The 22,342-nt window shown below is 38.9% G+C and overlaps 2 protein-coding genes across 2 annotated transcripts; both read right to left on the bottom strand.

Moving 5' to 3' along the window:
- Window positions 1-6,518: 6,518 nt before the first annotated feature.
- On the bottom strand, window positions 6,519-8,208 carry LOC141668173 (protein DETOXIFICATION 49-like). The gene has a single exon (XM_074474900.1). It carries the CDS (start codon window positions 8,067-8,069, stop codon window positions 6,705-6,707), a length of 1,365 nt encoding a protein of 454 aa, XP_074331001.1. The 5' UTR covers window positions 8,070-8,208; the 3' UTR covers window positions 6,519-6,704.
- A 909-nt stretch (window positions 8,209-9,117) lies between these two features.
- LOC141663906 (epi-neemfruitin B synthase L1AT-like) lies at window positions 9,118-10,985 on the bottom strand. The gene is made up of 2 exons (XM_074469752.1): window positions 10,797-10,985; window positions 9,118-10,621 (listed from the first exon to the last, which is right to left on the bottom strand). The coding sequence occupies exon 2, from the start codon at window positions 10,613-10,615 to the stop codon at window positions 9,290-9,292; it is 1,326 nt and encodes a 441-aa protein (XP_074325853.1). The 5' UTR covers window positions 10,616-10,621; window positions 10,797-10,985; the 3' UTR covers window positions 9,118-9,289.
- Between the last annotated feature and the right edge of the window lie 11,357 nt (window positions 10,986-22,342).

The raw sequence follows: 22,342 nt of genomic DNA, 5'->3' as shown, positions 1-22,342 counted from the left end.
AATTATGTACTTAAATTTTCAAGTACATAAAGCAAAAAATTAAACATCAATCCGGAAACTGTCCCATACCCGGACCAAGCCCGATATTAAACAAGTCCGGATTAGGGGCCATGACAAGGATCCGGATTGCACAAAAAGAAAACAAAATATGGAAAAGCAAATATTTTCGAAGGAAATTCAAAGGCTAATCCGGATTGACATCAATCCGGAATAAATCCAAATATTACACACGGTTCAAATCAAAGTACGAAACAAAGGAATCCTAGAAATGAAATTAAATGGGCTGGGCCCGAAAAGCCTTGCAAGGCTGATCCGGATCTAGAGGAAACTGGGGCTCGGACCATCATAGGGTTCCGGTTCCCCTTGACCCTGCTCAACAGCAGCCTTTGCAGCAAGGAACTCTTGAATGAAGCTATCCCACGAAGCAAAAGGGTCAGTCTTGATATGGCGCTCTGCAACAACCCAGGATCTGCGTACCTCGGGAACCCCGGCCTGAGCAACTTCGAAGTCATAGACATCGCTGGCCTTGAACTCAACAATGATGGCCTCCTTGTTCAGATTCTCTTTGGCAGCAAGCTCGGCCTTCAGCCTCTCGACTTCTTGGGCCAGCCCCTCAGCCCGGGCCTCAGAGTCCTTCAGCTTCCCGTTCAACCCGGACTCCACTACACGAAACCCCTCTCGGGCCTCCTCCAGCTCACCCCTCAGGGAATCAGAAATCATCTTCTCTGCTTTGGTCCGGTTGTTGGCCTCCTTGAGCTCAGTGAAAGCAACGTCGGAGCAAATGGATATTGCACTCCCAAGCTGAGATAAAAAAAAAACTATGAGCAAAGCACAAATAAATTTGGGGCATAATCCGGAACTAAGAGCATAAAAATCCAGAAATTACCTGCCCCCATTGACCAGCGACCCTCTTCAAGGCAGCAGCCATGTTGTAGCCCTCGACCTCCTCCCAATCTTCTTCTGAGGGGATACTGGACATGTACCCGGCCAGATCGATAAGGCTCTTTGTCCCTACCCGGATAGGAGCCCCATCCGGTCCCTTCCCCTCCGAATCGCATATGACCCGGTCAGTAACAACAGTTTTTCCGCGGGGAGGCTTTCCCGGGGCGGACTTCCTCTTCTTCGAAGGAGGTTCCTCTTCAGAGATTTCTTGAACGTCCGGGTCCTTGGCCAAGGGCACATTGACCGGATCAGACACATTCCGGGGGGCAGAAGATTCGGCACCACCCTCAGCATCCGCAGATCCGGATCCGGTACCAGGGGCCCCCTTTGTTGTCTTGTACGCCAATCCCAACGAGTTAAAAGCTGCTGCATAAGCTGAAGAAGACATTATGGCCCGGGATGCAGGGTTGTAATGCGGCAAACCTGAAAAATTGAAAAGAGAAACTATCAGCACAGGATCGATAAAAATGCAAAGACTACCAAATCCGAAAATAGAATAATGCAGTAAACCCGGACCATGTCAAGACGTTTTATGCAAATCAGTTACAAGTGAAAAACAAAAGGTATGTTGATCCGGACCAAAGATTACAAGTTACAAGGAAAAGAAAGGCAATCCGGTTCTCCAAGCTTGGATGGAGACCCGGATCAAAAAAAAAAAAAAAAGAAAAAAAAACATGTTAAAAAAGAACTTACAGCCAAGTTGGAACATGAGTTTATGGTTCATAAACGTATCCCGGGTTGGCTGGAACCCGAGACTACCACAAAATTTTCTAACTTGGTCTAAAGCCTCCCCCTCTAAGATCTCTGGGTTGAATTTCGTCTTAACCTCCCCAGTCGTGAAATAAGGAAGATACTCCAAATCGTAACCCTTCAACATCAGTATCTCCCCATTTCAATGCTTCAAAGAGGTCTGATGCATAACTGGTTTGGACCTACCCGGACCGAATCCGCACTCTGCTGCCCGGAACCTCAGCTCGTAAAAAGGTTTCTGGCTTGACCTAGAAAGGTAAAAAATCTGGTGGAATAACTTGAAGGTAGGAAGGAGCCCGGACTTGTTACAGCAAGCTATGAACCAGGTCATAGACTTGATCCCATTCGGAGTTATCTGCATAGGAGAAATCCTGTAGACATACTTACAAAGGTGCTTCAGAAAAATGTGCCACCTGGGGCTCCACCCGGACCTTAGATGCTCCAGCCAAACCGGAACAAAACCATCCGCAGGACGATGGAAGATCCTCTCATACGGTTCGGGCCACCTCCAAGCAATATCACTGGTTAATTGAAAAGCAGACCGGATCGCCTTGTCCATATCACCCGGGTCAGCCTCAGCATGAAAATCCTTCAGCTGGTAATGATCCCGGTTGATCCCAAAGGAAGCAAAAGCTGCTTCCAGAGCACCTTGGTCATAAATACCCGGGTGCCCATCCTCGTGCCTCTCATATCTGACCCGGGTATAATAAATGCTATCCTCGAACCCGGGTGGCTTTCTCACGAAATGGTACTTAATATCAGACCAGCGGCCCTCTGGCGTAAAAATAACAGAGTTTTCTGGAAGCCTTTTGAACCGGAAGCTCGTAATTGTTCCCACGGACCCAGACCCCTTTCTAACCATCTCTCCCTGGATCTGTTCTCTACCAGACGAATCCGGATCACTCTCCTCGCCAGAAAAATTGGGATAGCAGTTGTATAGTTTCCTAGCTCGCTCTTTGATCCGGACCATATACCTATTAAAATGAAGGTCAGTTAACCTGGGCCCTAAAGATTTTATTTGTCTTACTAAGTGGTCCGGATCAGGCACGTTATGTTAATTTTATCATAACCTAATGGTCCGGACCACCAATGCAAATCCAACCCGGAAAAACATCAACGATCCGGATCATGTTAACTACAATCAACAAAAACAAACAACCATGGACCCGGATCCTGATGGCAAATGCCCAGACCCGGATCCATTGCAACAAAAAACTTAAAGCAAAACCCATATACCCGGACCCTCATGGCAAACACCCACACCCGGATCAAAAGCAACCAAAAAGCAGATAAAACCCAAGTCATACAATTCCACCCAGTAACCTACCCCCGATCCGGATCCTATACCCTCGACCCGGATCCAAACAAAAACCCTAACCCACAAACAGTTACTTTGGGAATCAAAAGGCAAAACATGCCACTTTTCACATATACATACATATATATCTCAGCCAAGAACACGAAGAACAACAGTGGAAAAAACCCAGAAAAATCAAACAAAAAACCCATACAAATCAACAAAAATCGAGCCTAAAACACAGAGACACTTACAGATCTACAAATAAACAAAAAACCAAGCAACAAAAACAACCAAAAAACTCGATTTCCACTTCGAAGAAATATAACCGAATCTCAAGCATGCAAAATCAAAATTCGAAAAACAAAATCAGAGAACAAATGGAAAAAACAAGAAAGAAGAGATCTTACAAGTCAATTGAAGATGAACGGAGCAACAGCGGATCAGCGGCGGAAGAAAGAAGCCAAGAGTGAAAGCCTTCAAAGAAAAATGAGAAAAAAGAAAGAAGAAACTGTTGGGTTTTTTAGAATTTGGGAGAATAAAAGTAAGAAGGAAAAAAGAAAAGGGGCTGCGGCTTTTATAGGAGAGGGGGGAGAGAAACCGCCTCTGCCACGTGGCAAGGAACGATTGGACCTGGGAGCAGTTACAACAATATATGTATAGAAATAAATTAAAACCGCATTTAAAACCCATAATGATTATGGGCCGAGTTTTTAGGAAATAACTGCCCAAAAATTAAAATTCGTGGGAGGGAATAAACTGAAGGACGTTACAACTCCTCGACTTTTCAAATTCCACTACGCACTACCCGGATCAAGAGCCCTGATCCGGATCATTTTCATCCAGATACAGATTTGGAAGCAAAAATCACCCAGCCCAATCCGGGTACTTTTTCTAAAGCAACCACTCTACCTCAATCCGGATTGGGGGGCAACCAGGAGCATAAATTTTTCTAAAGCAACCACTCTACCTCAATCCGGATTGGGGGGCAACCAGGAGCATAAATTTTTCTGGAGCAGCCATTCTACCTTAATCCGAATTGGTATCCATCACACCAGATCCGGATTGGGGGGCAACCAGGAGCATAAATTTTTCTGGAGCAGCTATTCTACCTTAATCCGGATTGGTATCCACTACACCAGATCCGGATTGGGGGGCAACCAGGAGCAGAAATTTCTCTGAATAAACTACTATACTTTAATCCGGATTGGTATCCACTACACCAGATCCGGATTGGGTGGCAACCAGGAGCATAAATTTTTCTGGAGCAGCTATTCTACCTTAATCCGGATTGGTATCCACTACACCAGATCCGGATTGGGGGGCAACCAGGAGCATAAATTTTTCTGGAGCAGCTATTCTACCTTAATCCGGATTGGTATCCATTACACCAGATCCAGATTGGGGGGCAACCAGGAGCAGAAATTTCTCTGAATAAACTACTATACTTTAATCCGGATTGGTATCCACTACACCAGATCCGGATTGGGTGGCAACCAGGAGCATAAATTTTTCTGGAGCAGCTATTCTACCTTAATCCGGATTGGTATCCACTACACCAGATCCGGATTGGGGGGCAACCAGGAGCATAAATTTTTCTGGAGCAGCTATTCTACCTTAATCCGGATTGGTATCCATTACACCAGATCCGGATTGGGGGGCAACCAGGAGCATAAATTTTTCTGGAGCAGCTATTCTACCTTAATCCGGATTGGTATCTACTATCCCAGATCCGGATTGGGGGGCAACCAGGAGCGGAAATTTTTCTAAAGCAGCAGCTATTCTACCTTAATCCGGATTGACTTCTACTATCCCAGATCCGGATTGGGGGGCAACCAGGAGCGGAAATTTCTCTAAAGCAGCAAAAATCCTACCTTAATCCGGATTGGCTTCTACTATACCAGATCCGGATTGGGGGCAACCAGGAGCGGAAATTTCTCCCAAGGCCATGTAACCCAAATCTACTCCCTCATCCAGAAAATCTGCATAAGGGAGTGGGGGGCAAATGATAGGGTATAAGAGACCCGGGTAGACGTCAACCTGGACTAAAGGGAGGAAGGCTCAACCGACCTGCTAAGACCCCCCTCTCCCAGGCCAATCAAGCATAAGAGCCCAGACCCGGGCCCATCCTACTCCCCGGATCCGGATCCGCCTGCATACCCGGATCCGGATCAGGGCTAAAACCACAGTGAGGGAGGTCCCATCAAGCACATGCACATCCCACAACCCGCCAAACAAAGGTACGTGGGCACGTGACTATGACAGCTATCGACAACCAGCACACCAGACAAGCACGACGCGTGTCAGATGCCGTTAGGGTACTCTGGAGGTGGTCCTCCCCTGGACACGTGTAAACAATCCACCCAAGCCAGGCGTCCTCTGGTCCCAAGATCCAACGGCCCAGATTTAGAGGTAACTACCCCTAAACCCTACCTTGGGGGTATATATACTACCCCCAAGGCTGAAGGGTTTAGGGGGAAAAAGATATTCACTCACTCACACTCTCTCACACTCAAAAACACAGCAACCACCACATACATACACCCACACACAAACACACAGCAGCCTCTAAATTACATAAATATATACCTTCATCTTATTCTTACACCGGAGGCGCCGTGGGAGCCAAACCCCCCTTCCGGTGTTGTTTTGCAGGCGCCCAACCTGCAGCTACACCTCTCTCACGCGCAGGAGGTCCAGGAACGCCGACGGACGGAGCCGCCCGCTCACCGGAGTTATCAAACATGATATGCAGAGATGAACCAGAGATTTTGGGAATCTTTGCCGTATGAAAAATTTTCGTCGGGAGAAGGGCCGAAGGCCGTATAACTCATGTGGCCGGCCGTAGGGAATTATAAGACTATCATCGTATATTTATAAATATAAATACTAAATTTTCAAAATATGGTATATCAAAAATTGATATAAAAGAACGTATGCAAACAAAAATGATATAAATAAGAAATTGTCATTATACTTCCTCCTCTTTGTTATAATTTATATCTAGAAATTTGAAGCTCGAAATATTTTGCGAATAAAAAAAGATTTCATAATAAAATGACCAAGAAAAGATGTGAAAGATAATGCGAATGTAGACAGAAATTGGTTACGACTAAATATAGCACAATGAATTAAGCAAAAAGAAAATGCCAAAAACAGGTACATAATATTGTTACAGGGAAGTTGAGGTATTGCGATTTGCTGCCACCCCGTGCCCATGCTGGTAAGTCGTCAGAACTACCGATATGTTTATTATTGCATAATATCTCAAGCTCTTAGGCTGATTTGCTACTTTTAATTTCTTATCATATCATCATATCATGTGTGCGCTGTGCTCGTGCACTGATAACATCAGATTTACTATATACAGTTTTCATGTTCGTTGAGCACAATGTCACCAACGATCGATTCAATTAATAAAATGCTACCGTCGTGACCTCGTCAGTTACGATCACAAACATCTTCCTCTTTCCGAATTTCATTTTGTTTTTCTGAGATGAATCTTAATTCTTAACTCAGTCGAGATTTCTCTCGGATCTTTGAGTGTTGAATCCTTCACGGTTAATAATAAAGTAATGTTGCAATATATATATGATAATCACAAAGTAGCATAATACAACTTTGTCGTAAATTGAATCCAATCTCCTGTACAATAAACTAAAACAAATTAAACAGTACTGACTAATCAGACAAGATTGATTTATAACTTGACAACTTAATTATCTCCCACTAAAATATTTGTTTCAACATCATTTTTATCCTCTTGTTTGATGTCCTCAACACTTCCGGTGAGCTCCTTGGATCTCTGGGCTTGACGGTCCCAATCGGTTCGACTCAAGATGAGCAACATGGTGACAACGCACGAGCCTTGAGCAGCCAAAAGCCCTAGCCATAGCCCCATAAAGTCTAAAGCTTTAAAGAAACCTAGCCAAACGGCAGTAGGCATTCCCACAAGATAAAAGCATCCCAAGTTGATGCGTGCACCTAACTTGGGACATGCTGTTCCTCTTAAAACCCCACATCCAGTTGTTTGCGGACAGTTCCCAAGCTCACACAATCCTATTATAGGCAAAACCATTGATGTCAAGCCAATAATCTCTGCGTCGCTTGTAAACATGCAAGCCCAACTCTTTCTTACAGAAATGGAAAAAATGAGTGCTGAAAATCCTAGTATGAAGCTCCAAGAAATGCCTACTATGGCTGCGAGTTTTGCCTTTTCGGGTTGGTTGGCACCGAGCTCGTTTCCTACTCTTGTGGACACACCGAAGCTTAATGAAGCTGGGAAAATGTAGATTAGTGATGTTGTTTGGATCAGTATCCCCATCGAAGCGACTGTTGCTCGTGGATTTGTTAATAAACCGCAGAGTAAAATCATTATTTCGTACCACCACCATTCGAGACATATTGAAATGCAACTGGGAATTGCTAAGTTTACTAGAGCTTGCCAATCCTTTAGGCATTCCAAGGAAATTCCACCCCAAGTTTTTTCGTGTATACGGGATGCTAGTATGTAAACGATTAAGGATCCGAGGATATTGAAATTAGTCCAAACTCCGGCCAAGGCCACACCTTTTATGCCAAGGTTTAGGATTGATACAAGAAAGAAATTGATGGGAATATGGAGAAGAATAGCTAGGGATGCACAATAAGTTAATGGCAGCGTTATGGATTGTGATCGGAGATAGATACGTAAAGGATGCAGAAGTGATTGTGTAAACAAATCCGGTAGTGAGTAAAGAATGTAAAGTTGAGCTTGAGTTGATATTTCATCATCTTGACCCCAGAAAAGCAAAATTTTCTTCATGTTACACCATAAAAAGCCTAAAGGAATCGAGGTGACGAAAAGTAAAATCATTGTTTTCTGCATGGTGAGGCCAAGAAGCTTATATCTTCGAGCACCGAAAGCTTGGCCACATATGGGTTCCATTCCCATGGCTAAGCCGGAGAGAATTGAATAGCCAGTGATGTTAGCAAATCCAATGGCTAAGGCACCACCTGCTAGTGAAAGGTTGCCGAGACGGCCTAAGAAAAGCATGGAGATCATGGAGCGAGCGTAGAGTAATAGGCTTGTTAGTATCATTGGAAGAGCTATGTTGGCTATGCATCTGGATTCTTGGCTGAAAATAGAGAAGTAATTAGTTGTAGTGGTGATAGTAGTATTGTTCTTGATGATTTCTTCTTGATTTAGTGTTAATCTTTCAAGATGAAAATGATCAATTACTAAATTACTAGTGAGCATATTGAAATATTTCTATGTTTGGTTGAGGTAATAAGATTTGATGATTGTACTAAATTGAATTTATAGGAACTACGAGAAGGTGGTTTGGACATAAAGTTTACGGGTTATTTTGTCAAATATATCAAACATGCGACATAATTGAACAACATGGTATAATTAACCGGCCGAATAATCCAATATTATAGTTGAACATCATGGGATAATTTTTACTCACAAAATTGGGATACTATTAAATTGATCAATCGTACCCTTGATCTTGTGAAATACGTGATAACGTAATGAGAAATGCTAAAGTTTTCGAAAACGTTATCAAAACAGTTTTCAAATAATGAGGTGCCATTATATTATTGGTCAATCTCTCATAAATAGAATGAACCCATGTATATATATGCGTTCTACATACAAAAAAGATGCCATGTATTATTTAATTTGGGAATAAATTTTCGGGGTATTTAGAATTGCTCAGGCGTAATGCAGTCAAGAAGAAGTATATACTGGGACCAGTAAGAAGAAAAACAATGAGTTTTCACCGTTGACTGGACTTGAAATTGTAGAGTTCAGCAAGTTTTGATCAAATACAGTTTCACTCTAGCTGTCTATTATGACTAAATAATAATGTCTATTAGAGTTTGCTAGCTTTACGAATGGTATGGAGGTTGTTTAAGGAGTTTGGACTTCCAGGCCATGCATACATCTTTATCCAAAATTGGAATGTTGATCATTTTGGCCGGTTACCGTGATGTCATATAAGATATTCACACATTTCTTATATTCTACATCCGTGGATCAACTGGTAATCTGATTCTGTTGAGTATTCTTTACCCTGTTTGAACTCATAACGTGGCTAAGAAAATTGAAAACTCTTCCAATCTTAATTTGAGAGTGGAGGTTGTTAATATTAACAGAAGCACATTCATAACTTTATTCCAAATATAATTATATACAGGACAAGCACTTCACATATAATATACTTCCGCAATACATATACAATCAAATAATGTACATTAGGTAGCAATAGCATCATATCATATATATACTCCATATATAGCTAGGTAATGCACCTAGGAAGTGAAGGCAACAATGTCATGATCACATTCAAACTGAAGCATCCTCTCTTCTTGCAAGCACACCATTGCAGATATTCCGTTCCCCCTTTTAGTGTCCATGAAAAATGCAAGTTCTAATGCCATCCCACCTGTTGTCACCCATTCCGGCTTCCCCCACCCGAAATCAGCTTCATAAAATGGAAACCTGCATAAGCTACTATAGTACACACTATCCATTTCTTCTTCTTTTCCAATTTCCTCTATTATTTCACCAAGATTTTTTGCCGCCTCCAAGAATAAATCATCAGGATTCGAAGTCCTCGAGCAAAGATCGAGAACATTCCGAATCCTACTCCTCATCAAACTAACCAAGTCTTGTACCTCCACGTTTTCCTTGTTACTACTGTCTCTTTTATTTTTAATTGGAACTGCAATACAATAATTCCCGCATAATAATGAATTATCATTCGCTTGTTTCAGAAGATTTGATCTTCCCCTTAAATTTACCGGACAATAGAACATCACATCCTTTTCTGATTTAGTGGCAGAAATTATAGCCTTGAACACCGTAGATGTGACCGCCTCTAAGCGTGTAGGCTGTGTAATAATAATGCTATTAGCAAGTCTGGATTTCAAGGTAGATATAGCTTCTTCGTCAAATACAAATGTTTTCGTGACAAGTTTTTCTTGAAAAGATTTTGATGAACCGTGCTTGGGGTTAATGGCATCGGGGATATCTCTAGTTGAGAAAAGCTTATCAAAGCCGTAATGTGGAGGAAAAACAACTTCTTGACTGATGGTATGATCAGACTTACATGTGTTACTCCAATGTCGAAAAAATGTGGCTGCTGTAAATCCATCAACTAGTTTATGTGAAAGATGTGTGCAAATAGCTATTCCCCCACAACTAAAAGTGCTCACTTTCAAACAAAGAATAGGAGTAGTAGCTAAAATACTAATTTCTTTAAGATTATCCCTCGCGACAAGATGATCTAGAAGATGCATGTTTTTAGGTGCTATGCTAAGAAATTCATCCAATTCAACATTAACTTTAGACTCTATATATTCGGCTCCCATATCATTGCAATCAATGTACCAACCGTCTTCAATAAACCTTCCGGCTAATGGGTAAAACCGGATCAATGTTTGTGATAATGATTTTAGCAGTTTTTCCTGTAGGTTTTCACCTTGCTCACCGGTATTAGCTTTGTAGAACTGCATAAATGGTATGTGATCTACCGGAGCAAGTTGATCAAAGAAGGTTAACTTACATAACCTCAGATGATCAGGAGTTGGAACTGCTGGTTTTATCATTTTTCTGGATATGATTCGAGCCTCCATCTTAACCTAAATTCAAGAATCAAAGCACAAAGACTGCAATTTATTCATATTAATATATAAAAAACGGAAATATGAATGAGATATGCATCGTACGTAACTTTAAATAAGCTGCGTGTGTACGTGATTTTAATGAAAAACAAACGGTGTGTAGAGAAACTATGCATGAGATCATATGACTTACAGATTAAGCTGTTGCAGAAAAAATAAATAAGAAAATGATGCTTAGCTATGTTTATCCATGAGAGAATATTAACAGATATATAGCCCAGCATGAGTATTCATTTCTGGAATATTCTGGTTCGTAACAATAACAGGTATTGTTAGTGCTGGATGGTCACAGCAGACCAGTTATTTAGCCAGCGTGTGGATAGTTTCGAACGAGAGGTGATTTTTTTTTTTAAATACACTTGATACAAATCACTTTTGGGACGTTGTTTCGCTCACCAATCTGATTATGTTTTCTAGAAGAGGCGGGCTGTTGCTGCAAATATAGATGGAGGCCGCATGCCAATAGGTTAGCTAGCATTTATAAATTTTACAGTTAAGGAGTTGATTTCACAAACTGACGAGTTTATATACGTAAAAGCATTCGGGCGGGCTAACCAAAACAATCAAACTCTTCTTGATATGGACTGGATAATACTTCTTTCATTTGAAAGAGTGCATGCATACATGTAGTAAAGATTGTTTCAACTACTTGAGCAATTAAACTGCACAAAGCATGGTTTTTTTTTACCATGATACACATACAATTCGCACAGACTGCATATGAGCCATGAAGTATAAAATTTACGCTGGATGCATGCATTCTCTTTTATCTATCATAAAAAAGGATAAGGAATTTCTCATTCCTATTTTCTACTCCCCGCAATGGAACCAGTCCATGTTCGTATTAAAAATTACAGGAACAGACAAGATTTGCGAGAGTAATGGCACCCTTGAATATGAATAACAAGAAAACAGAATATTGATTATTATTTTAATTTAACAATAAAATTGAAACCATGAATAAATGTTATGAACCAACTTCACAAGAACAATCACTCTAATCTATGAATTACAATTAAAAGGATAAACTGAGCCTTAGAGAGGCTCAGACTTTCCCACAAAAGATAAAAGATTTGCACAATAATCGGATGCCGCTTTGACATGCTTTGCTGACCTCCACAATTAAATTGTCTTGTTTGTTCTTATTGTTCCTTCTCTTATATTTAATTAAGTCGTGAGCTTGTGCAAGTTCTGACATTACCTCGAGCCGAATGACTCACCTTGTACTCAAGGTGAAAACTCGGAAATTGCTGGTACAAAGCTTACGCTTACGCGAGCAGCCATCTATGTCGCATTGCTCAAGTCTACTTCACCAGGAGCACAAGTTCGATTCGTAAAGTCATGGACTATGAATTGCAGAGGATTGGCAGCAGCGAGCCATATTGGTTAAAGTATATTGGCTTAAAACAAGGGGAGAAATTCGAGTTTGAAAGATTGCTGATGACCTTGTTATTCACATTAACAAGTTGGGTAGTGACCTCCTTGCTCTTTGTCATGATCTTTTGTATAGTAAATGTTGTCTACTCATGACAGAATATCATCCAATGTTATATGAGCTGTTGGGTTTTTAATCCACTGATTTATTGCAATAGTGTTATCTGCAGTCACATTGAGGAGCAGAAAACACACCACACAAAATGAATGTTCCGGTCACAATAATCCATCCAACTATAACCAAGATATACAAGAGTTTTCTTACCGAACAGTGAAATAAAAAATTTGATAAAAGTCAAAAAAGCATAATTTCAGATATTATGATTAGGGTCAATCTCACTGAGTCTATGATATTATGATATTATGTATATCATGTGAATTATCCACTGCTTTTTCAGTAAGAGTGGTAGCATATGAGTTAATCTTTTCTTATTTCTGGTCAATGTCAGTTTGGACATTAATAGTCGGGTAAACTTTATTCAGTTGAATTTCAGCGGCAGTAGTATATTCTAATACATTTCCAGCGGCAATATATTCTGATACATTTCCAGATTTCTCTCCAGTGCTATAAAATCCACATCGTAAATTAATTATTTCGATGTACTATTATCGAACTTCTCCTGACCAATGTACAAGATGGCACATTTAACAATGGCGACAATAATGAAGAGTATGAGAAAAATAAGTAAAAGAATATAAGCCAAACGTGAATAGCCATAAGGTTCCCTTCGACAACAACAATAGCATACACATATGAGAGACAATCACAGCCCAAATAGCGCAAACCAGAAAGTTATAATAATCCAGAGGGGAACAAGAATGAAACCCACAGACTTGTCCTCAACTCGTTGTGTCACCGTCGAATGTCCCATATCTTCAATAACGTACTATAATATAATTTGGTTAAATATTTCTCCCCATAACCATGTTATGAATCTCCAAACCATAAGAAAATCCGGTTATAACAGATGCAATTGTAAATCCATCATGCTCAAAATTGGATCGTAACAACATCTGAAAATTACTAAACCCCTTCTCATAACGCGCATCTTTAACATAATCTCCAACAATTAAATTCCATGAAACCAAATCTTGAGTGTGCATTTTCTCACATACATTATGAATGTATTTTGGATATTTTCAAGCTTTTTAAACTATTTTGGATATGATGAACAAAGCAGTTTAACTTGTAGATATATACTGTTTAAACAGAAATATACATGCATATAAACACGGTATCTTCAAAACTCACTTAATTTTATATTAAAATCAAGTATGACTTGCTACAAATTTCTGGGTTCTTTTTGTTGATAAAGAACTCAGCTTCTTTCTTGAGAGAGTTACAAGAAAATTTTAGATATGTTTGTTAAATCTAAAAATAAAGGACCAGTGTTTACTTTATACATCAGTAAACACAGGTTTTACACAGCATGCAATAACATGCACTAAACCCTACTTTAAGTTATCTAAAACTTTCCATTTCTAGCTTAGTGTATCTTTGCAAATCGTGCATGTCTGTGGCTTTCCTTTTTCAGATAATCTTGACCTTTGATCTTGTACTCTTCAAGCTGCTTTTGTAGACTTTTCAAATCAGTGATTGATTTGTTTGTTGATTGACAATCTTGGATCTTTAACTGGTCTGCATTATGTACTTTGAGGTTTATATTGAGATCTCCGGTTTGAACTATAGAGAACTGACATCTCGATAAGTATAATGGCTTATCGAGATCTCTTAGTTCTCTATAAGTGCTTTGACTTTTTGAGGTCTCGGAGTTCTCTATAAGTGAACTTGTCTTGTCGAGGTCTCCAAATTTCTGCATGTAGAATTGACTTGTCAATATCTATGAGATCTCTATAGGCATTTTGACTTGTCGATATCTCTGAGATCTCTAATGAGAAAATTGACTTGTCGATATCTCCAATCTTCATATCTTCATTTTAACTTGTCGATATCTCTGAGTTCTCTAATGCAGAAATGACTTGTCGATATTTCCAATCTTTATGTCTTCATTTGGCTTGTCGATATCTCTGAGACTTCTCTATAAGCTATTTTGGGACTTCTCGATAAGTCATTCTAGAGTTCTTAAATGACTTCTCTATATGACTTGATCTGTGACTTGTAGATATCTTGACTTAGAATATTTTTCTTAAAACAGATTTATTCAACTCCAAGCTTCTTCACAATTTCTCTGAGACATGATTTTCTTGATCTTCTTCCAGAGTTTATTCTTAGACTTGAGACGGTTTACAGAAAAATACTCCACTATAATCTTTGAAATTTTTACAGATTCAAGTAATACAGTATAAAATTCAAACTTAGATTATCATATAATCAATTCTTAGGGTTGTCAATTTGACTTAGTCTTGTTATAGTACAAACATGTCTTGTACAACAATCATTATCAACATCAGGCTCTCCTATCTCCATAATTCTTGCAATCATTAAATCGGAGTCAACAAGGCCAAAATGAAAATAATAAACATCATTAAACAATTTCCTAACCACAACGGGTGTATCACCAGAAATGTAAACCGACATGAGTAACAAAATAAAATATGGGCACTTCCCATTTTGTAATGAACTCAACTCCACACCACCACCACCATGCCCTCCTCCGGAACCACCTGTACCAAATATATCTCTAGCCAAACTTCTCCGAACCAACCCCTTTCTCGTATCATCCAAATTTAACACCCCGATTATCACCGAACAAGTAATCTTATCTTCAACTAGAAACTCATCAAACACTTCAGTTGAATATAATATTTTTAAAAATTCTTAAAAGATATCCTATAAAAGTTTTCATACCCGTATTCATAAAACTTGTACGAAATAGTTTTATCAAATATAGCTAGTTGGGGGAGATTATTTACCTTCACTCTCTCATCCAGCCCCACCATGGGTGTGAGTATTCTAGTAGAATCAAGTTTCGGGTTGTCAATGCTTCCGTCAATCTTGTCATTGATGGGCCATGCATCTCCGTCAACGTGCCCACATCTCTGACTCAAGGCCCTCAACCTCTGCCCCCAATTTATTCATCACCTTCCCTTGACTTTCGAGTTTCGATTACTAACACTTTTAGAGATTGTCATTAGCTATCATAGTTGTTTTGAAAGCCTTAAAAACTGTCTCATTCCTCTAAATCTTAGACTTTTATCTCATTTGAATCATTACGCTATGCGAAAGTCGACGACTACATGAGATCAGCTGCCACACTAGCCGACAGACCACAAGCACAATGGGATAATCATGAACACTTATCGAATAAAAAGAAAAACAAACTTCGTCTTGAAACCCTAACTGATCATCATTAACAGTGTAACACCTCCTGGCTGTTCTGAATATCGATCTAAACAAGAAAATTTTAGATATGTTTGTTAAATCTAAAAATAAAGGACCAGTGTTTACTTTATACATCAGTAAACACAGGTTTTACACAGCATGCAATAACATGCACTAAACCCTACTTTAAGTTATCTAAAGCTTTCCAGTTCTGGCTTAGTGTATCTTTGCAAATCGCGCATGTCTTTGACTTTCCTTTGTCAGATAATCTTGGCCTTTGATCTTGTACTCTTCAAGCTGTTTTTGTAGACTTTTCAAATCAGTGATTGATTTGTTTGTTGATTGACAATCTTGGATCTTTAACTGGTCTGCATTATGTATTGAGGTTCATATTGAGATCTTCAGTTTGAACTATAGAGAACTGACATCTCGATAAGTATAATGGCTTATCGAGATCTCTTAGTTATCTATAAGTACTTTGACTTGCCGAGGTCTCTGAGTTCTCTATAAGTGAACTTGGCTTGTCGAGGTCTCCAAATTTCTGTATGTAAAATTGACTTGTCGATATCTCTGAGATCTCTATAGGTATTTTGACTTGTCGATATCTCTGAGATCTCTAATGAGAAAATTGACTTGTTGATATCTCCAATCTTCATATCTTCATTTTAACTTGTCGATATCTCTGAGTTCTCTAATACAGAAATGACTTGTCGATATCTCCAATCTTCATGTCTTCATTTGGCTTGTCGATATCTCTGAGACTTCTCTATAAGCTATTTTGGGACTTCTCGATAAGTCATTCTGGAGTTGCCGAATGACTTCTTTATATGACTTGATCTGTGACTTGTAGATATCTTGACTTAGAATATTTTTCTTAAAATAGATTTATTCAACTCCAAGCTTCTTGATCTTCTTCCAAAGTTTATTCTTAGGCTTGAGACTGTTTACTGAGAAATACTCTACTTAAATCCTTGAAATTTTTACAAGCTCAAGTAATACAGTACAAAATACAAACTTAGATTATCATACAACTAATTCTTAGGGATGCCAATTTGACTTAGTCTTGTTATAGTACAGGCATGTCTTGTACAACAATCTCCCCCAATTTGTGAGAAGATTTCTTATCACAAATTCATGCCTGGGAACCAGACTAACCCCAAGTTACAATGAACAATATAACATTACATAAAAAATTGACAGAAGTACTGATTTTATACATTGAATGATTACAAGAGTTAGATAGGTACATTCATTAGACAAATTTCTCATCTCCTGTGTCTTCTCTAATGAGGTCTTTTAACTTTATATGTACTTCCAGTTCCTCTATGACTGGTTTCCCTCTTAGAGCTTCTACAAGCTTGATCTTATCATCTAATGGATAACCATTCAATAAACCAACCCTAAATCTTGAGAATCTGCCAACCTTGATGTTTAGAAAATGTCCATCCTTGGTAATTCTGCTCATCCCCTTTGCCTTGAGTTCTTTAGATTTATGAATAAACATTTATATCTCCTCAATATACCTTCTTTTCCTCTCCTCTCTTTCAGCCTTTTCTCTTGCTCTTCTTTCTTCCCTTACTACCAACCATACAGCCAATACAGACATCCATTCCTATGTACCAGTGTCCTTATCCTTCAGTAAGCTTATCACCCTCTTTATCTCTGTGGTTGAAAATATATCCATTAAGTTTCTACCAAGTAAGGTGTATGATCCATCTTGATAGTAGATTCTTACTTCCCTTAAAGTTACAACCCAAAATTTGACCATTTCTTCAGCTAATTGTTGATAGTAGTCTTCATTTGTGATACACCAGTTCAGAGGTAGAAAATGTTTTTGATTAAAGCTGTTCCAGATGGCTCTCTCGATGACTTGCATTTTCTTTGATTTTCTTCCAACAGATTTGTAATGAGTTTTGGTTAGTGGTTTAAAAGAAGGTAGGTTTGAGATTTTCTTTAGAGAGGTTTGGCTTTGAGTGATTGGTATTTTCAGTAAGATGTTAGCAGTTTGTTTGTACAGAAATTTGGGCTTAGAGGTTTGAGGTGGTATAGTATTTGAGTTTGTTGGTTTAGAGGATTGAGCTTGATTGATTTGGATCTTTAGGGTTTTCTTTTGTGGTTCTGAACTGTCTTCGTTCTTCTTCTTTCTTCTCTCTTCACTCTTCTTCTTATCATCTCCCTTTTTCCCATCTTCTTTCTTCTCTTTGCTACCAGTTGCTCTAGAAGTTTGACTTGGATTTGAGCCCAGAAGGTGGTTGATCATCTTGCTTCCGCTCATCATCATCCTTGTCATCCTTTAAGTTATAATCTAAAGTTGGCAACATGGTCTCTGCATTTTGAAGATATTTCCCCAAGATTCTGATCATTTCCTCATCTTCAGGTTTCTTGTTTATCTTGGTCTTGAGATCAGTTTCAAGGGTCATTATCAATATCATATTATTTTCTACACAATTCTTTGGAACTGTGAAGAATCTGCATTTTCTGGATTGTGAACAGATGTAGGAAATCCCCCTTCTTGGATAAAGATAGGCTTCAGGAAAAATAGTTATCTGAGCATTCTTGAGTTCCTTTAGCAGTTGGGTGTCCTCTGGAATTATTGTATGTACTTTATCAATCACTACATTCAGCTCAGATGCTCTCAATTTTTGAAGATTGGAGAGAGACACATGTAGACATCTGTCCAGGCCACAGTCATTCAAATTTTGCAACTATCTTTTTCTCTACAAAATTATCAACTTTGACAATCACCAGTCTGATAAAGTTGATGTTGTTGGCCAATGCTCTTTTGTAGGTTATATAATTGTTGTGAAGAGACACTCTTAATACTGACAGAAGTTCATTAAATTCTTCATCTTGACAAGGCCCTTCTACAGATTTTAGAAGTCTGTCTTTCCCAATATCTTTAGATAATTGAGCTTTTAAAGAGCTTTGACCAGTGTGAGTTGATGTTTTGCTAGGCTCCTTTGATTTACCAGCATCCTTGGATTGTTGAATCTTAACTTCTATCTCCCCCTTAGTCTTGTTGACAAACATGAGTAGGGGAGTTGGTATTTCTGGCCTCACAGCCTCAGGAAGTGCAGGCAATGGAATGTTGAGTTTTCCCATGATGGCTTCCAAAGCCATAGAATTATGCATTTGTAAGTGCTTGTGAGAGTCCACCAAGGTCTGGATATCAGCCTGTTGACTTGTGTTAGGGCGAAAACACGCGCTAAAATTCACGCAAGTATACGCGTTCGCAAGTAGTATAAGACATAAATCAGATTCGTTCCCACATAGACTGGTTTGGGTTAAGTTCAATTTATGCACCTATGCAACAATGTATGGTTATCACTCAATGCTAAGACAAATAACAAATTGGATTTTGATTAAACTAAGAGATTATACTAAATAACATTAACTAAGAGAATTGAGCTTGAATTACTATATATGACAAACATGGGATCCTAACTTCATTAAATACTTCATTCAATAGCCTTTTTGTTCTTAACCTTATCATGTAATGGTGATGACACTAATCAGATAACACGAAACTAGTAAACGCCAACTTTCGTTGTACGAATACCCTACACCAAGCATCCACAAAAGAGATAGAATTTGATTAGACACCAATTATGCTTAGTCCTTATATGTCTATAAGAATTGAAAACATAACGGTTTAATGCGGAAGTTATCTATCGTGATTACATAGGGCAAGTAAGATGGTTAAAATTACCTACGAATCATGCATAACAAATACATGAACCTATGCTAGCATGGCAAGTTCTAAACCTCTATATTCACTGTCGCTTCAATAGAGATTAACACGCTATCTTATATGTTAGCTACGCACATAAGACAAATAAGCACAATCAATACTAGGATATCATACAATCACCACACAACAAGATATCGAAACAAATTAACTATTGAAATCCATAATTAAATCCGCTAGAATACCATAATAACGATTAGCCCATAATTGAACTCATCGTCATCATAGGTTCCAATAAAAGCATGGTATAAAACAAGGTCTTAATAAACTAAATAATAATCAAAGTACGAATAAAAAAAGGTTCAGGTTCAACAAGAATGAAAACGAGCATCCAAAGTTACAACTATTTTCAAAGAATCACAAGTAGAAAACAAGATCTTCTTTTTTGGAGTTGTTTTGTGCTTCTAGGTCTTCTCTTTGATCGCCCAATCTTCCCGAATGATGAAAACCCTTTTTTTAAGTATATATAAGCCCCTAGTGGACCTGTACCCTTAAAATTATCAAATTCCACTCAAAAAAGGTTTTTTCAGCTAAATCAGCAAAATCAGCCGCGCATCAGCATGCGGTCGCATGCGAGTCTGACGCGGCCGCGTGTCAGCACACGGTCACGTGCACTTCTAACGCGGCCGCGTGCACTTCTTATGCGGCCGCGTGGGCGGCTTCTGGAAAATTCTGATGAATCTTATTTTGGCCATAACTTGAGTTCTACTTGTCAGAATTAGGCGATTCAACTGCCCACGCGAAGCTAACGAGATTCTCTACAACTTGAAAATGGCCTTGGCTTCCAAATCTGATCACTTTTCATCATATTTCCTTTAAAAGCTCCTTTCTTCATTTAACTGATAACTGAAATGCAATAACATAAAAACACATCAAAATACCAACAACTTGAGTCCGAAACACTAATTTAAGCTTATAATAAAGGGTTCCAAGTGGATATAAAATCCACTTATCACACCCCCAAACTTGAATCGATGCTTGTCCTCAAGCATAAAAAGACTCAAAAACGAAAAAAACAAAAATGCATGAATGCAACTAATATGAAAATGCAACGATCCACTCAGAATAACTATAACCAATCAATAAGCAATGTATCTAAGAATGCAATTATTCGCCCAAAGTTCAATGAAATCCCACAAATCAACTCCCAAACCAGAAACGTGTGTGTGTGCGATGCTTAACAGATATACTCTCAAAACTAGATCAATAACCATAACTTATCTCTCATCAAGACAATCATAAGTTTATAAACAGAATAGACGATAAACACATAATGGCTCACAACACTTCAATTTTTATTAGAGTTATACAAGGATTCATGCTTTTATTGCTAACACATAATAACACAAATATGCTTACTTAATCGTGCAATGAGTGAGGTCCACAAAAGACTTATACAATGATACCCATGTAGCGAGCGTTAGGTTAGCAGATCCCAGACTATAAAAGCCTTAGGTCACTAGGCACAAAGTCCCCTAGAACTTAATAACTCAAGTATTAAAGAGCTCACTCTTGATCAATTATGCATAAACACATACTTTTTCTTTTCTTTTTTTTTTCTTTTTTCTTTCTCTTTTCAGTAACTTCTGAATGAGTGCGTTTCGCTCTCATTCAATCCTAGACTACTCATAAAACTATGAGCCGACTACTAGCCATTTGACGGCTAGCCTTACAACAACTAGCAATGAAATCCAAGATTTTCTCCAGTTTAAAAATCAGTGTTTTTACGTCATTACGAGAATAGCAAAAATTCTAAATATAACCAAGTGATTAAATCTCACCAAATAAACAAGTGTGATCATGATCTAGTTCAAAAGCAAACCTATAAGACTTTGTGAATTTTTTTTTGGCATGCAAACTTATTCATTAAGACTTAAACATCCCTCTATTCGTCATCACCACACTCAAATCAACATCAACTTATCAAATAACATAGTTCATCTTAAGGGATCATGCTAAATATGCATGCAAACACAACTATATGAAATCACATAAAAAACAAACAAATATGTCCTATATGAACAATCATGCAACACTACAAATGAAATACAACTATATGCAACATGAATCTATATGAACTATATGGACACACATAAACTAATCCTTACATTATCACCCCCAAACTTAAAATTTTCAATATCCTCATTGAAGGCAATAATAAGGATTTCAGGCATACCTAGTCGTTAGAAAGATCACCCTCTTCGGGTTGAGGATCAGGTGGCCAATCAACCTCGACACCGGTGGCTCAGAAAATAGTGCCCAAAGCCTGTGTCAAATCTGCAGCAAAATGATGGTGAATGTCGTGCATGGCCTCCATACGCCTAATTACTCGCCTGTACTGCTCATCACCAACACCAGTCTTATCAACTACCTGCTGCACATGAGAAGAACCCTCTATATCATCAAAAATATATCCCAAGCCCTTATCATGTGGTGCACATAAGAATGCATAACTCAAGTGATCTGGTAGTGGGTGAAGCTCAAGTGTGGAAACATCTTCAATAGACGGCTCGAGACGCTCTTGAGAAATTTTCAGCTCTGCTAACCCAAGAGAATTGAATGGCATATCTAACTTCCTCTTCCACGGAGGTGCATTCAAAACCTGCAGTTGCTCTGCTCCTTTCTTGTCATCAATAACTGATTTCCTCATTAAGGATCTCTCTAAGGTCTCTGACTTTGGCAATTGCTCAAGTTCCGAATTCACAACAGAGTCTACCCACTCTATTTTAAAGCACTCCTCTTTAGCTGTGGATAACTTTATTGCCTTGAACATATTTAAAGTGACCTTTTGATCGTGAACCTTCATCGTAAGCTCTCCTTTTTGTACATCAATCATAGTTCGGCCTGTAGCCAAGAATGGTCTTCCCAAGATGATTGGAATCTTCTTATCTTCCTCGAAATCAAGAATTACAAAGTCGGCAGGGAAGATGAGTTTATCCACCTTGACCAAGACATCCTCCACTATACCTCGTAGATAAGCGATGGAACGATCAGCTAGTTGCAATGACATGTATGTTGGTTTCGGATCAGACAGACCAAGCTTCTTGAAGATAGACAAGGGCATCAGATTGATGCTAGCTCCCAAATCACATAAATATTTGTCGAACGACAAGTTTCCGATAGTGCAAGGAATAGTGAAGCTTCCAGGATCTTTAAGCTTCGGAGGTAACTTCTATTGCAGTACAACGCTGCATTCCTCCGTTAGAGCAACAGT

Source organism: Apium graveolens, chromosome 6 (genome assembly GCF_009905375.1).
Source record: "Apium graveolens cultivar Ventura chromosome 6, ASM990537v1, whole genome shotgun sequence".
In the NCBI taxonomy this organism is placed as follows: Eukaryota; Viridiplantae; Streptophyta; class Magnoliopsida; order Apiales; family Apiaceae; genus Apium; species Apium graveolens.
The sequence above is the reverse complement of the archived record's forward strand: the minus strand, read 5'-3'. Positions and strand labels throughout refer to the sequence as shown.